The sequence below is a fragment of the Ambystoma mexicanum genome, chromosome 7p, assembly GCF_040938575.1.
Source record: "Ambystoma mexicanum isolate Mex_15411 chromosome 7p, UKY_AmexF1_1, whole genome shotgun sequence".
Classification (NCBI taxonomy): Eukaryota; Metazoa; Chordata; class Amphibia; order Caudata; family Ambystomatidae; genus Ambystoma; species Ambystoma mexicanum.
The window spans coordinates 281794600-281807176 of NC_090939.1; the positions used below are offsets into that span (position 1 = coordinate 281794600).

The 12577-nt window shown below is 46.5% G+C and overlaps 1 protein-coding gene across 2 annotated transcripts in view; it reads left to right on the top strand.

The window, feature by feature from the left end:
* SCAF4 (SR-related CTD associated factor 4) overlaps positions 1–12577 on the top strand; it is a 1175829-nt gene that overhangs the window by 689579 nt on the left and 473673 nt on the right. For both annotated transcript variants that reach the window (XM_069636348.1, XM_069636349.1), the window contains exon 18: positions 5143–5285. In XM_069636348.1, the coding sequence (XP_069492449.1) occupies positions 5143–5285 (143 nt within the window). The remainder of the gene's footprint in view (positions 1–5142; positions 5286–12577) is intronic.

Sequence of the window (12577 nt, forward strand, 5' to 3'; positions counted from 1 at the left end):
CTCCCGGAGCTGATGGGCTTGCTCCTGGTGCCCGGGGGTAGGCATCATGACAACCATACGGCCCGGTCTAACGCTTGTGCGTTCATAGGGAGCCTTTCCCAAGGTCCCTGAAAAAGTTTTGACCAACTGTTAGGTAAGATTTTCACAGAACTGGTAAATCTTCCTGACGTGGGTCAACCCCAGAACGTTTTGCTTTACTAGTTGGATGTTTTTCCTTCATACCTCTGTGAGTGGGAACTTTTTTCTACACTCACCGAATCTTTAACTCTTTTTATGGGTGTCATTTTATTGACTCTCCATAGTCTTTTTTTTTTTTTTTTTTAAAGTTATCCTCTTTAACAGCTTATTGGCAATACGTGCCTGTTGCTGGTTTGCCTGAGGGGCTCCCCTTTTAACTTTCTTTTGCTAACCTTGAGAGAACTACAGTTCCCAAGGGTAGAAAGGATCTTTGGATCCCTTTTACATTTTATTCCGTGAAGCCAGCACACCCCACCTTATGTGGAGTACTGGGGAGATGCAATGTATCCCCTTTCACACTAAAATTGTAACAATTTTGTTACAGGGTCAAGCTTAGCTTCAATAGCTGGTGGTAGTGATACCTTTTATTAATTTCGTGCACCTTTACTGTGGGCTGTGTTCACAGCTGCCGTACAGGCACCTAAGGGTGCTTATTTTACCAAAATGGCCACTGTCGTCTTTTTTCGCCCTTTTAGTGTTTCTTGTCCTTGCTTGTTCCTTCCCCTGACATCCAGGGCGGGAAATTCCTTTGTGTGATTTAAAAAAAAAAGAATGTAATCTTCGGTGGGAGTCCCCTGGACTCCCCGCCCAGGCTACAGTGTGTCTGTGAGGGCAGGAAGCGAGGGGGTCGGGGGGGGGGGTGGGGGAGTCCAAACCTCCAGTCTCTTGTCTTCTTTGCCTGAATGGGGACAAATCCCAGTGGTGGGGGTGGCTGTCCTGATTGGACAACCAGACCGCCCCTTCTTGTAAAATGCAGGGAGAAAATGCAGAGGTTGTGCTGCAGTTCCTGATAAATATTGCGAAGCTGAAGACAAGTCAACCACTGAAACCCAAGAGGAGGATGGAAAAGCTGATGAAACGATTTCCAGTGACCGGAGAGCCTGCTGTAGCCCTTCCTTCCAATCAACCTGGGGACTCCGAAGACGACCCCGACCCAGAGCCTGGTGAAACCCACTAGACTCAAGAAGACCTGAATTTTGAGCCACCCCGCGCATTGCTGTGATCTTGCATTGCTGCAATACCCTGGGACCTTGAACCACTGTGCAGAGCACGGTCTTGTGGATCTCCAGAGACACAAATCGAGTCCGAAACGTCCCCTCAAATGAGAGCTAGACATTTGTAACGACAAGAATTCAACTGCGATTTTCTGTCTTCTGTGCTCCCTGAAAAGGCGCCAAATCTGCAAAACCACTGTTAAAGAGAATTCTCATAAAGGTGCTAATTCCCTTCACTAACTTAGAGACCCCCAGCAACTTTGCTGGATTTTGAGGGCTTGATTTTGTTACTTGGAGAGAGTGAGAGACTTCCACCCTCCCTCTCATGTATTTTGATGTGTTTTACTCTTATGCTCTTTGATTATGGAGTTTTATACAACTCCATAGGCATCATCTTTTCATGTGACACACAGCACCTTCAGTGCAGTGGCACAGGGAAGTCTTAGATTTCCCAAAGGTTTAAATACCTTCTCTTGGTGAAACTTCTGTTTCCAAGAGCAGTGAAGTGAAATTGACTTTACTTACATTTTGTAACTTTCTAGACCAGCACACGCCATCTTCCAATAGGGTGCTGGAGGTGTTCCTTACTTTCCCTTTTGTCTAGTTTCTCATGTAACAGTTTTATGTTAACCTTTCTACAATTAATGGCTGGTGGCAGTGGTTTATTTTTTACTACCATTCTGTGTTTTTACCGCGGGCTGCGTTCGCAGCCACAGCGCCCATGGGTGCCCATTTCATCAAAATGCCCCATGTCATCTTTTTTCGCCATTTCTTGTTGGAAAGGTCCTTATTGAGATTTACTCTGTGCGCTAAACCAGGTTTGGTCCCTTTGTTAGTTTGGGCAGGAAGTGAGGGAGGTGCCCGCAACTCCCTGTGCTTAATCCCCTTGGTTGCAGGAATGCAGCCAAGGGGGATTAGCCGGCTGGCTGTCAGGCAAGGACAGCCACCCTGCTGTGTGATCGACAGCAAGGCTGGAATGAATCGGAGAAACCTGCATAAAAGGTGAGGCTTTTTGGCTTGGAAGGCAGAGTCGACCACTGGACGAAGGAATCCGAAGAAGAACTTGGAAGCCCGGTAAAGCCCTGCTGCAGTGCTGAAGCTCCGAATTCGCCTCACCTAGAGAAGCCCTGCAAGGACTATGTCTCCCTTTGAGTTGGTGGGACCAATCAACTCCAAAGTAAGCCCGTCTGGACATCCTCTCGAAGCTGGTCGTATTTTCACTGCTGCTGCTGGAACCGAAGTGCCAGGGAGAGGTACACCAGATTGTGTGTTGCTCTTAAGTCGGACCCGAGCGCTAGGAAGATCCTCTGGACTTCCCTGATGCAAGACTGGCCAAGCCTGAGCCACCTCAACAGAGTGCTGGACCCCAGATGCGAGGAAAGTCCAGAGTAGTATCTCAGAACCGCAGTGTTGCTATTTGCTGTCAAGCGCGAGAAGCTGAAACACCGAAGAACTGCTGAATCGAAGTTTGCCCATTGCTGCTGCTCACCTTCCCATTGCAGAGCAGGAATCCCCAGACCACCTTCCTCTTGTCCCCATGATTGAGGCTCAGGAACAGGATCTGCAGAGCTGCACAGGAACAGAAGCCAGCTGGAACCATCTGCTCTAACCATGTGCTGTAAAGAGAACTTGCCTCTTGTTGTGTAGCCTTACTTGCTCTCAGTGGAGACCTGTCTTGGTTACCTTGCAGAGTTGCTAAAGCTTTGTCCCTCTCAAGCCTCCCAGCTTGTGGCCCTCCAAGTGTTCTATTTTCTACAAACATCTAAAAACATTGTGCAAGACTTTTTACCTACCTGCAAAGATGATCTTCAGCTCCCCTAGACATTGTGGAGTTAACATTGGCTGTCCTGGCTCCCGGAGAGACTCTTCTTTACCTCTGCCTTTGTGCTTTGGCCTTTCCCCCAGGAAAGGGTTAATTTACTCTGCTTTGGAAGGTTTTTAAAAGTACTTAGCAGTTTGTGAATGATCTGTTAACCTTTGTTTTATTCCTATATTCTATCTTTTACTCCTAACTCTGTATTGCTTGAAATGTACTAGTGATAAATCAATGTCCACAGTGTCCTAGCTATGTGTCACCTGAGGGTGTAGGAAGTGTAGTTGGAGAAAGAGTTGGACAGTCTATGCAGCTGGAGGACCCAGAGTGTTTTTTCACTGTCCATTGAATAGGAGGAGTTCGCCTTTAAAATTTCTCTCCTACCGTGTAGCGGAGCGGAGTTGGAGAAAGAGTTGGGCAGTCTATGAAGTCTGCGCAGGCTGTGCGGCGTCCCGAGTGATCTGTCCTGATTGTTGTCGGCTTTGACTTCCCGCTGCGCTACGGCACGCCTTTTCTTTGTGATTAAGGTGATTAAGATTCCAGAGCATGACAATAGCTTCTTGCTTTTCGTGGGAAGTATAAATTCTCTCCTTCCAACCACACGGATATTCGTGGGGACCCTTATAACTAGGTGGGGATTCCCTGGCACGATACAACCAGTTATCTAGACATCAACACACTAACCCTTCAGTGTCTGTCCAGCCCTGATGAATGTGGCCCTTGTGCCACTGAAACCGGTAGGCTTCAAATATCAGGAAGAGTCCCAGACGAGTAAAACAATGAATTCAAAACCCACCTGGGCTCCCTGATTCAGGACTCCCCATCAAAAAGATGGGAATCATTTAATAACCTCTAACCTGGATTCTGAAAACTAATCATGAGAAAGATCAGAAGAGGAATACGGGAGAGTCAATAGAAATATGTTGATCTGTACCTCCTTTTTATACCCTGTGGATAGAGAAATCAAATAAAATTACTATTTTTTCATCTATGAAGGAGCCTTATTTTGAAGTAATCCCAAGTACCTCTCTAGAGGGCGAACTAAAAACAAAAATTAAAATATTTTGTGAAAATATTCCCACAGAATTAATCAACCCGAGTTCTTTTGTGTGAATGGAAGTGTATGTGTGCCATCCCCAATGGGTATCATCTAATTTAGATAAACTAAGTGTGTGAAGTGTATTTCAATTGTTACATATATTGCTCCCTTCTGAAGAAGGCTTATACAACGGACTGTTAAATAGTTTTATCATGAAACCTTGAGTGTAAGTGTTTATTTGAATAACTGTACTGTGCCACAACATTACTGTTCCCATTGACCCCGCTTGAGATAAGCCTAGCTGCTCGACTACACTACCAACCTGTGTAGTTCAGACTTGTTCCAAAGGTTGTGTCCCTATTGCCAGGAGGTCAAGGTTATTGTAGTGCGCCCAAAGGGTACTGTTAGGCAGTTTGTATGCAGTACCCCCTGGGACCACTACACACAACTCTGACTACTTAGAGCAATGCTGAAACGCCAAGTTCACATCGACAGAGAAGCCTCTGCAAGGACTCCCCCCCCCCCCCCCCCCCCTCCCTCACCCCTCCTCCCCCCGCCTTGAGTTGGTGGGACCAATCAATTCTTTGTACTTACCTACAGCTCACATCTCCCTCTTCCTTAGATTAACCTGGCTGCTCTGCCATACTACCAAAACCTTTAGTACAGGCTTGTCCTAAAGGTTGGGGCTTTGTATACCAAGGGGTTCGTTTTTATAGACTTCTACCATAAGTGAACTTTAGAAAAACGTCCCCAACAGCTGCTAATGTGATTTGTGTGGGCCTGCAAGTAGGTTCTCCCAATATAACCAGGAATGAAAAGAAATGAGCACCAAATCAATAAATATGACTGGACAATCTTTGTGAACACTTCAAGAGTCTGTGTTTTTTTCATTGGTTTTCTTGGGTCTCATTATGACATTGAGTCCCGAGTGCTGTTGGGGACAATTGACATTTGAGAATTGCATGTTTTGGGTTGCATGTAAGATGAGTTTGCTTTATATATGTAATATCTTAGTTCAAATTGCAAACTTTATTAAAAGTTGTATTTTTTCTCTGTAGAGTGGAAAGAAATTCTGAAGAAACCTGAAAAAAAGGAGATGCCTCAAAATGGAGGTTCAGACAATATAAAATCAAAGGAAGTGGCACAGGTGCCCCCATCAGTACCAATTCCTATGTCTCTTCCTATCCGTGCACCAATAATGGTACGTGGTTTTGGTAAATTTTCATGAATCGCATGATTAACCAAAATGGATTGTTGCATGATATTAGGTAATTAGTAACATGATATAAGGTAATTAGTACTTTGTCCATTCGTAAACCAATGCAGGGGAACAGCCAAGTTTATTCTTAGGTGACCACACGGGAGTGGAAATCAGGAATTCAATGTAAACTGTATGTCCTGTTTGACAATGCTGTAGAGACTTATTGTTACGAGATTTTTGCCAAAGACCTGTCTGTGACAAGTCTTTAGAAAACCTACTGTTGAAAAACAGGGGGGGGGGAAGCAGTGGGGGGGTGTTAACACGCCTTAGATTTAGCCTGAACTAACCAAAGGTTTGGTAGCTAAGGCTGAGCAGCCAGTCTTGGTCTAGGAGGGATCAGGACTGTAGTGAGGCACACAGTAATCTCAGCATACACTTGGTACACACGCACACGTACAGAGACGTACAGAGGCGTACAGAGGCGTACACAGACACGCGCACAGGGACGCGCACGCACACACAGAGACAGACGTTAAAATATCCAATACTTTAGAACAGTTGTAAGGTAACACAAAGTAACAAACGTCTGAAATAGGTATGCAAACTGTAGACCCACTTGTGTAATTTAAGTCAATCCCTTCTTAAATCTTAAAAAGTCAAACCCTTTTCTTTCTATGTGGCTCTCACAGAGTCAAGGAGTGTGGGGAGGAAGGGTGCTGAGGTTCCATTGACCGAGGGCTGAGGAAGGAAAGGCAGGTAAGCACCAACAAGATAGTATCTGAGGATTTCTTCAAGTTTACAGGTGAGTAGCAAATAAGTTTCTTTGGTAAAGATCACAAAGGGGTTTCCACCCTAATGTAGCTCAATGTAGGCCTATGAGGGGTTGCATGTAAAAGCTTAACTGCAACCCTCCAAAGCACAGTAACTACAAAGCAGGCCCCAGGTAAGTATTAGGGGCTGATCAGTATGGTGTAAGCGAAGAAGCTAGTGCAGCTGGGCGGTCTCCACAGAGAGGTGACAGCAGACCCCGCATCAGGATTCTCCATCTTGGCGACTGAAGAAAAGAACTTGGAATGGATCTAGTGGTTTTATGGGTGTAATTTTTAAGAGTCTCCATACTGCCTTTTAAAAGTTATCCTCTTTGACAATGTTTTGGCAATATGTGCCTGTTGTTGCTGGGTTTCTCTAGGGGTTCCCCGTTTTAACTTACTCTGGCTGCCCTTGTGAGAACTACAGTTCCCAAGTGTAGACGGTATCTGTGGATCACTTCTACATTTTATTGGGCAAGACCAGCACCCGCCACCTTATGTGGAGTTGATGGGGAGATACTGAGTATCCCCTTTATCATTTGAAATGAGACATGTATGTTACAAGGACAAACTTAACTTTAATGACTGGTGACAGTTAACCTTTTTATTCATTCGGTGCACCTTTACTGCGGGCTGTTTGCACAGCTCCGGTAAAGGCATCCATGGGTGCTCATTTTACCAAAATGCCCTTTGTCTTGTTTTTTGCCATTTTAGTGTTCCTTGTCCTTTCTTGTTCCTTCCCCTGACATCCAGGGTGGGAAATTCCTTTCTGTGATTTTTATTTTTGATGGGAGTCCTATGTACTCCCCGCCCAGGCTCCAGAGTGTCTGTGAAGGCAGGAAGCGAGGGAGGAGTGCAAAACTCTGAAGCCCTTTGTCTTCCAGCCTGAGTCTGAGATTCCAGTTCCAACTGGGAGGCTAACTTCCCAAGTTTGAATGTTGCAAGGCTGCTTAATTGGCTGGGTTCCTGCATAAAGTTTGATCTTGGAAGCTGAAGAGGTAGTTCACCACTGGAACCAAAACGGAAGAGGAAGATGAAGAATTTGCAGCTTAAATGATTTCCAGAGACTGGAGAGCCTGCTGTGTAACCCGGAGCCTGCTGTAGCCCTTCCTACCAATCGACCTGGAGACTCCGTAAACGGCGACCCCATCCCAGAGCCTGGTGAGACCCAATAGAATCAAGAAGACCTGCATTTTAAGCCATCCCACGCTGTGCTGCGACCTTGTGGAGCTGCAATACCCCCAGTACCCTGGGACCTCAAGCCATTGTGCGGTGCATGGTCTTCCGAATCTCGGGGAAACATGGAGATCCAGCAGGATGCCCAGGGGCACGATTCCAGTCCAAAAAGTCCCCTCGCCAGAGTGCTGGGCCTTGCAAACGACGAGAATCCTACCAGCGATATTCTGCCGCCTTCCGTGCTCCTGAAAAAGGCACCAAATCCACAGCCGCATCTAGCCGCAAGGAAAACCTTGCCTAGAGCCTTCCCTGTGATTCTTGCTGAAAAGGTCCTTTCTGTGTCCTGTCTTCTTGATGAAGGGAATTCAACAACCAGGTTTTTGGCTGCAGATCCTGAAGAAGTCATCTTCGAGGGGATTGGGTCCTCCGACGTATTCCATATCTGACAGTAATCACCACAGCTGTGCTGATTACTGTCATAGATATGGAATACGTCATTGGACCATCCCATCGAAAGAACGTTACCAGGTAAGAGAGTAACGTGTTGTTCTGTGCTGAGGTACTGTACTTTGCTAGCTTGTGTATTTACTTACCTTAAGTCTCTTGTGATTCCTGTTTGTTTTTGGGGTGTTTTGTGATTAGGAGGCCTCCTGTCCAGTTCACCCAGGCCTACGTCTGGAATCCTCCTAGGGTGTCTTCTGTGAAGCACCTGGCTCCTCAACTAACTCCAGCATGGGGTCTGGCATGTATTCACATGCTCATTCCCTGTCGTCGGGCCGGAATCCTCAGTAAAAGAAAAAAGTTTCACTTACAAACTGTCTCTCATAAACCAATTACTGAGCTCTGGGTCATACTGCCCCCAGCCAATGACTGCCCTCTCCCTACGCCCCTCATCTGGCCGCCGCCTTCAGATTGTTACCGCACATTCAAGTGTTGCGAGTCTCGTGTGTCGCTCAGATTTTTTGTTTTTGCGTTAAAAAAAGTGTCTATTTTTGTCAAATAGAGCTTGTGTGCTCTTTTGTTTTTGTTCGGCAAGCAGGGATCCGTTTGTTGGCGTCTTTAAACGCCCCTCAAGGGCAGAATCGTCAAGAGTTTCATCGAAGATTCCGGAAGGCCTTCTGGCCTACACCATACGCCGGTCCATGTCGGAGGATAAGGACAGAGCTTCTGTCTTCAAGCTCTGCTCCAGCTGCGGATTGAGGAATGACTTTGTGCACTACAAACACTCCCAGTGCCTCTGTCGCCACCCGGATCACAAGGAAGTGGATTATGAGATCTCCCTTGGGTTCACTAAACACACCGTCGAGGATCGACACAGAAGATTGGCGGCGTAGCTTAACGCCAAGGCCTCTACCCAGTGTGTCAAACAGGGGCATGCCTCACCCGGGACTGGCCGGTCCGAGGAGCAGGCTTTTAAGTCCTTTGAGGGCCCTCCATCCGTGGGGACCCAAGACAAGGCCAAGCACCGCAAGTCAGTTTGTCGGGGTCGCCGCACAAGCGGGTCCTGCGATGAGCAGGGCATGCTCATCTTCACCGTTGTTAGGCAAGATTGTATGCAGTAACCCTGGAGAATTTTCAGTTGAGTACTAAATTCCTCCCACCTTAGAGACCCCCAGCTCTTTTGCTGAACTATGGGAACTTGAACTTTTTTAATTCTATGTTTTCTGTGTTTGTTTCTTTTGGTTATGGAATCTGACAAACTCCATAGGCATCATCTTTTACATTGTGTCACACAGCACCTTCAGTGCAGTGACAAAGGGAAGTCTTGTTAGATTTCCCAAGGTTTAAATACCTTCTCTTGGATAAACTACTGTTTCTAAGAGCAGTGAAGTGAAATTGACTTTACTTACATTTGTAACTTTCTAGACCCAGCACACACCATCTTACAAAAGGGTGCTGGAGGGCTTACTTATCCTTTGTCTACCTTCTCATGTAACATTTTTGTTACCCTTTCCACAAGTAATGGCTGGTGGCAGTGGTTTACTTTTAACTAATGTGGTGTGCTTTTACTGCGGGCTGCGTTTGCAGCTGTAGTAAAGCACCCAAGGGTGCCTTTTTTGTTAAAATGGCCCAGATCTACTTTTTTCGCCATTTCTTTGTGGAAGGTCCTTCTTGAGATTTACTCTGCGCGCCAAACCAGGTTTGGTCCCTTTGTTCGTTTTGTCTTTGGCGGGATACATGAGTGAAGCCTGCCTCTGGCTCCAGGGTGTCTTGTGGGGGCAGGAAGCGAGGGAGGTGCCCGAAACTCCCTGTGCTTAGTCTCCTAGGAGACAGGAATGCACTCTTAGGTGATTGGCCGGCTGGCTGTCTTGCAAGGACAGCCCCCCCGCTGGATGACTGACAGCTAGGCTGAAATGAATGGGAGAAACTTTCATAAAAGGCAAGGCTTTTTGGCTTGGAAGGCAGTCGACCACTGGACAAAGGAATCCAAAAAAGAACTTGGAAGCGACGCCTGCTGCAACTCCTGGGCCGTTTGTTTGCCCGGTGAAGCCCTGCTGCTGTGCTGATACTCCAAATTCGTATCGACTAGAGAAGCCCTGCAAAGACGACTTCTCTCCTTGAGTTGGTAGGACCAATCGACTCCAAAGTAAGCCACCTGGACATCCTTTCGGAGCTAGTTGAAATTCCACTGCAGTTGTTGCTGGAACCGAATAGCCAGGGAGAGGAACACCAGATTGTGTGCGTTGCTTTTAAGTTGGCTGATAGCTCCAGTAAGATCCGCCAGACTCCCAGGTAGGAGGACTGGCCGAGCCTGAGCCACTCAACAGAGTGCTGGACCCAAGATGCAAGGAAAGCCCATCTCGACAGCCAAGAGTCTGTGGTATTGCTATTTAATTAGACGCAAGGAGCTGAAACCACAAAGTGCTACTGAATAGAGGTTGATCCTTTTCTGTCGCTGATCCTCCCGTTGCCGTGCAGGAGTCCTCCAGACGTCCTCCCGCTTGTCCCCACGACTGAGGCCCAGGAACACGGGATCTGCAGAGCTGCACAGGAACAGAAGCCATCCAAAGCCCTTTTTCTTCTAACCAAAGGTGCTGTACAATATAAGAGAACTTACCTCTTGTTGTGTAACTGCACTTGTTTTCTGTTGGTGAGACTTGTTGTGGTTGCTCTGCAGAGTTGCTGACAGCTTCTTTACTTCACAAGCCTAAACAGCTTGTTGCCCTGCTTTGATTTCTTCTTTTCTATGAAGACTTAGACTTGTACTTAACTGCAGGAAGTGCTTCAACTCCCCTAGACTTTTGCCCAATTGACTTTGGCCTGGCCTGGCTCCCTGAATGACTCTTCTGCCCTTTGACATTGTTTGGTCTTCTTCCAGGAAGGGGTTAACTAACTTTGCGTTGGGGGTTACCAAATGTACTTACCTGCTTCAGAATATTTGTGTGATCTCTTGTTCTGTTCTAATAACCTTTTTCTGATTTGAAAAATATGAATTCTGATTCGAAATGCAACCAGTGGTATATTAATGTCGACATTGTCGTAGTTACTAAAGTCACCGGAAGGTGTAAGAAGTGCCTGTGTGCCATCCCAAAAGGGTACTTGGTGATTTAGAGATATTGAGTGTGTATTTAGGAGTGTTTTTGTGTTACTATTATATTGCCCCCTTCTGAAGAAGGTTTACCCTGACTGTTTAATTATTATTTAATCAAGAAACCTTGTGTGTAATAGTTTATTTGAATACTTGTCACAGTGAATCTCTACAGCTCACATTGACCCCTCTCGAGATAAACCTGGCTGCTCAACATGCCACCACCCTTTGTAGTACAGACTTATACAAAAGGTTGGGTTCCTATTGCCAGGTGGTCAGTGTTGTTGTTGTGCACCCAAAGGGTACTGCATACAGTCTTGCCTACCAGAAGCCACAGATGTTCCTGGATGTAAACTTGGGGGCATTTCTATTAAAGTTGCTGCTGGGACATTTTAACCTGCTTGAACATCTCCAAAGCCCCCTCCAACCAAGCCCAATCATCTCCATCTACGTGGCCTGTCAGGCAAGTTTTCGCTTCAGACCTTGCAGACTATCCATTATTGGCACTGGTTTTAGGTAGTCTTCTATTTCTCCAGCATGGGGTCTGGCATGGATTCAAATGCTCATGAATATTCCCTGTCGTCAGGCTGGGAATCCTCAGTAAAAAAAAAATCGGTTTCAGTTTAATTTCTCAACTGTTTTTCTCCTAACAACCAATCACTGGTCTGTGTCATACTGCCCCCAGCCAATGACTGCCCTTTACCTAAGCCCATCCTCAGATGTTTACCACACGTTCAAGTGTTGGGAGTCCTCGTGCTTAGCTCTAGAGCTTTTACTGCGTTTTGCGCTTTTTCTTAGTTTTACTCTATTTTTTCGCTCAATCGAGCCTTGCGCTCCATCGATCCACCTTCCGATTAACGGGGACCTGTTCAGATTCTTCACGCCCCTCGAGGGCGAATTTCATCAAGTTACTTAGTGGTGGATTCCAGAAGCTTCTTCAAGGCCTACGCAGCGTGTCGGATGAGGAGAAGGACTCGGCGCCCCTTTTCAAGATTTTCCCTGGCTGCAGTTTACAGAATGTCTTCTCAGAAGACGGACATTCCATGTGCCTTTGTCTGCCCTCGGACCCGACGCACGTGGAGGATGACTGTGGCTTGTTAGGATAATGTTGCCCCGCACACTGAACAATCGGCGCAGACGGCCCAAGGAGTGGCTGCAGGCGAAGGCCCAAGGAGTGGCTGCAGGCGAAGGCCCCTGCTCTGGGTGAGTCCCGGCAGCATGCCTTCCCTGCTCAAAAGAAAGGTGAGCGGTCTTCTGCAACCTTTTGACGGAGCCCCTCCCCCTGGGGTCTGTTGGGGAGAATTCTCAAAATGGTGCCAATTCCCTTCACCTTAGAGACCCCCAACAACTTTGATGGATTTTGAGGACTTGATTTTTTTTACCTGGAGAGAGTGGGCCCCTCCTTCCCACTCATGTATTTTGAAATGTGTTTTACTCTTGTGTTTTCTTTGGTTATGGAGTCTAAATAACTCCATAGGCATCATGTTTTCATTTGTGTCACTCAGCACCCTCAATGCAGTGGCACAGGGAAGCCTTTCAGGCTTTCCCAAGGTTTAAATACCTTCTCTGGGATAAACTACTTTTTCCCCAGAGTAAGTAAAGTGAAATTGACTTTACTAGACTTTTTTAAATTCATAGACCCAGCACACCCTATCTTACAATAGTGTTGGAGGGGTTACTTAGTATCCCCTGTGTCTTATAACCAGGGAGAGGGACACCAGTTTGCGTGCTTTACTTACAGCCGCCAGAATCGAAGTTTGCCAGTTGCAAGCTTTTTG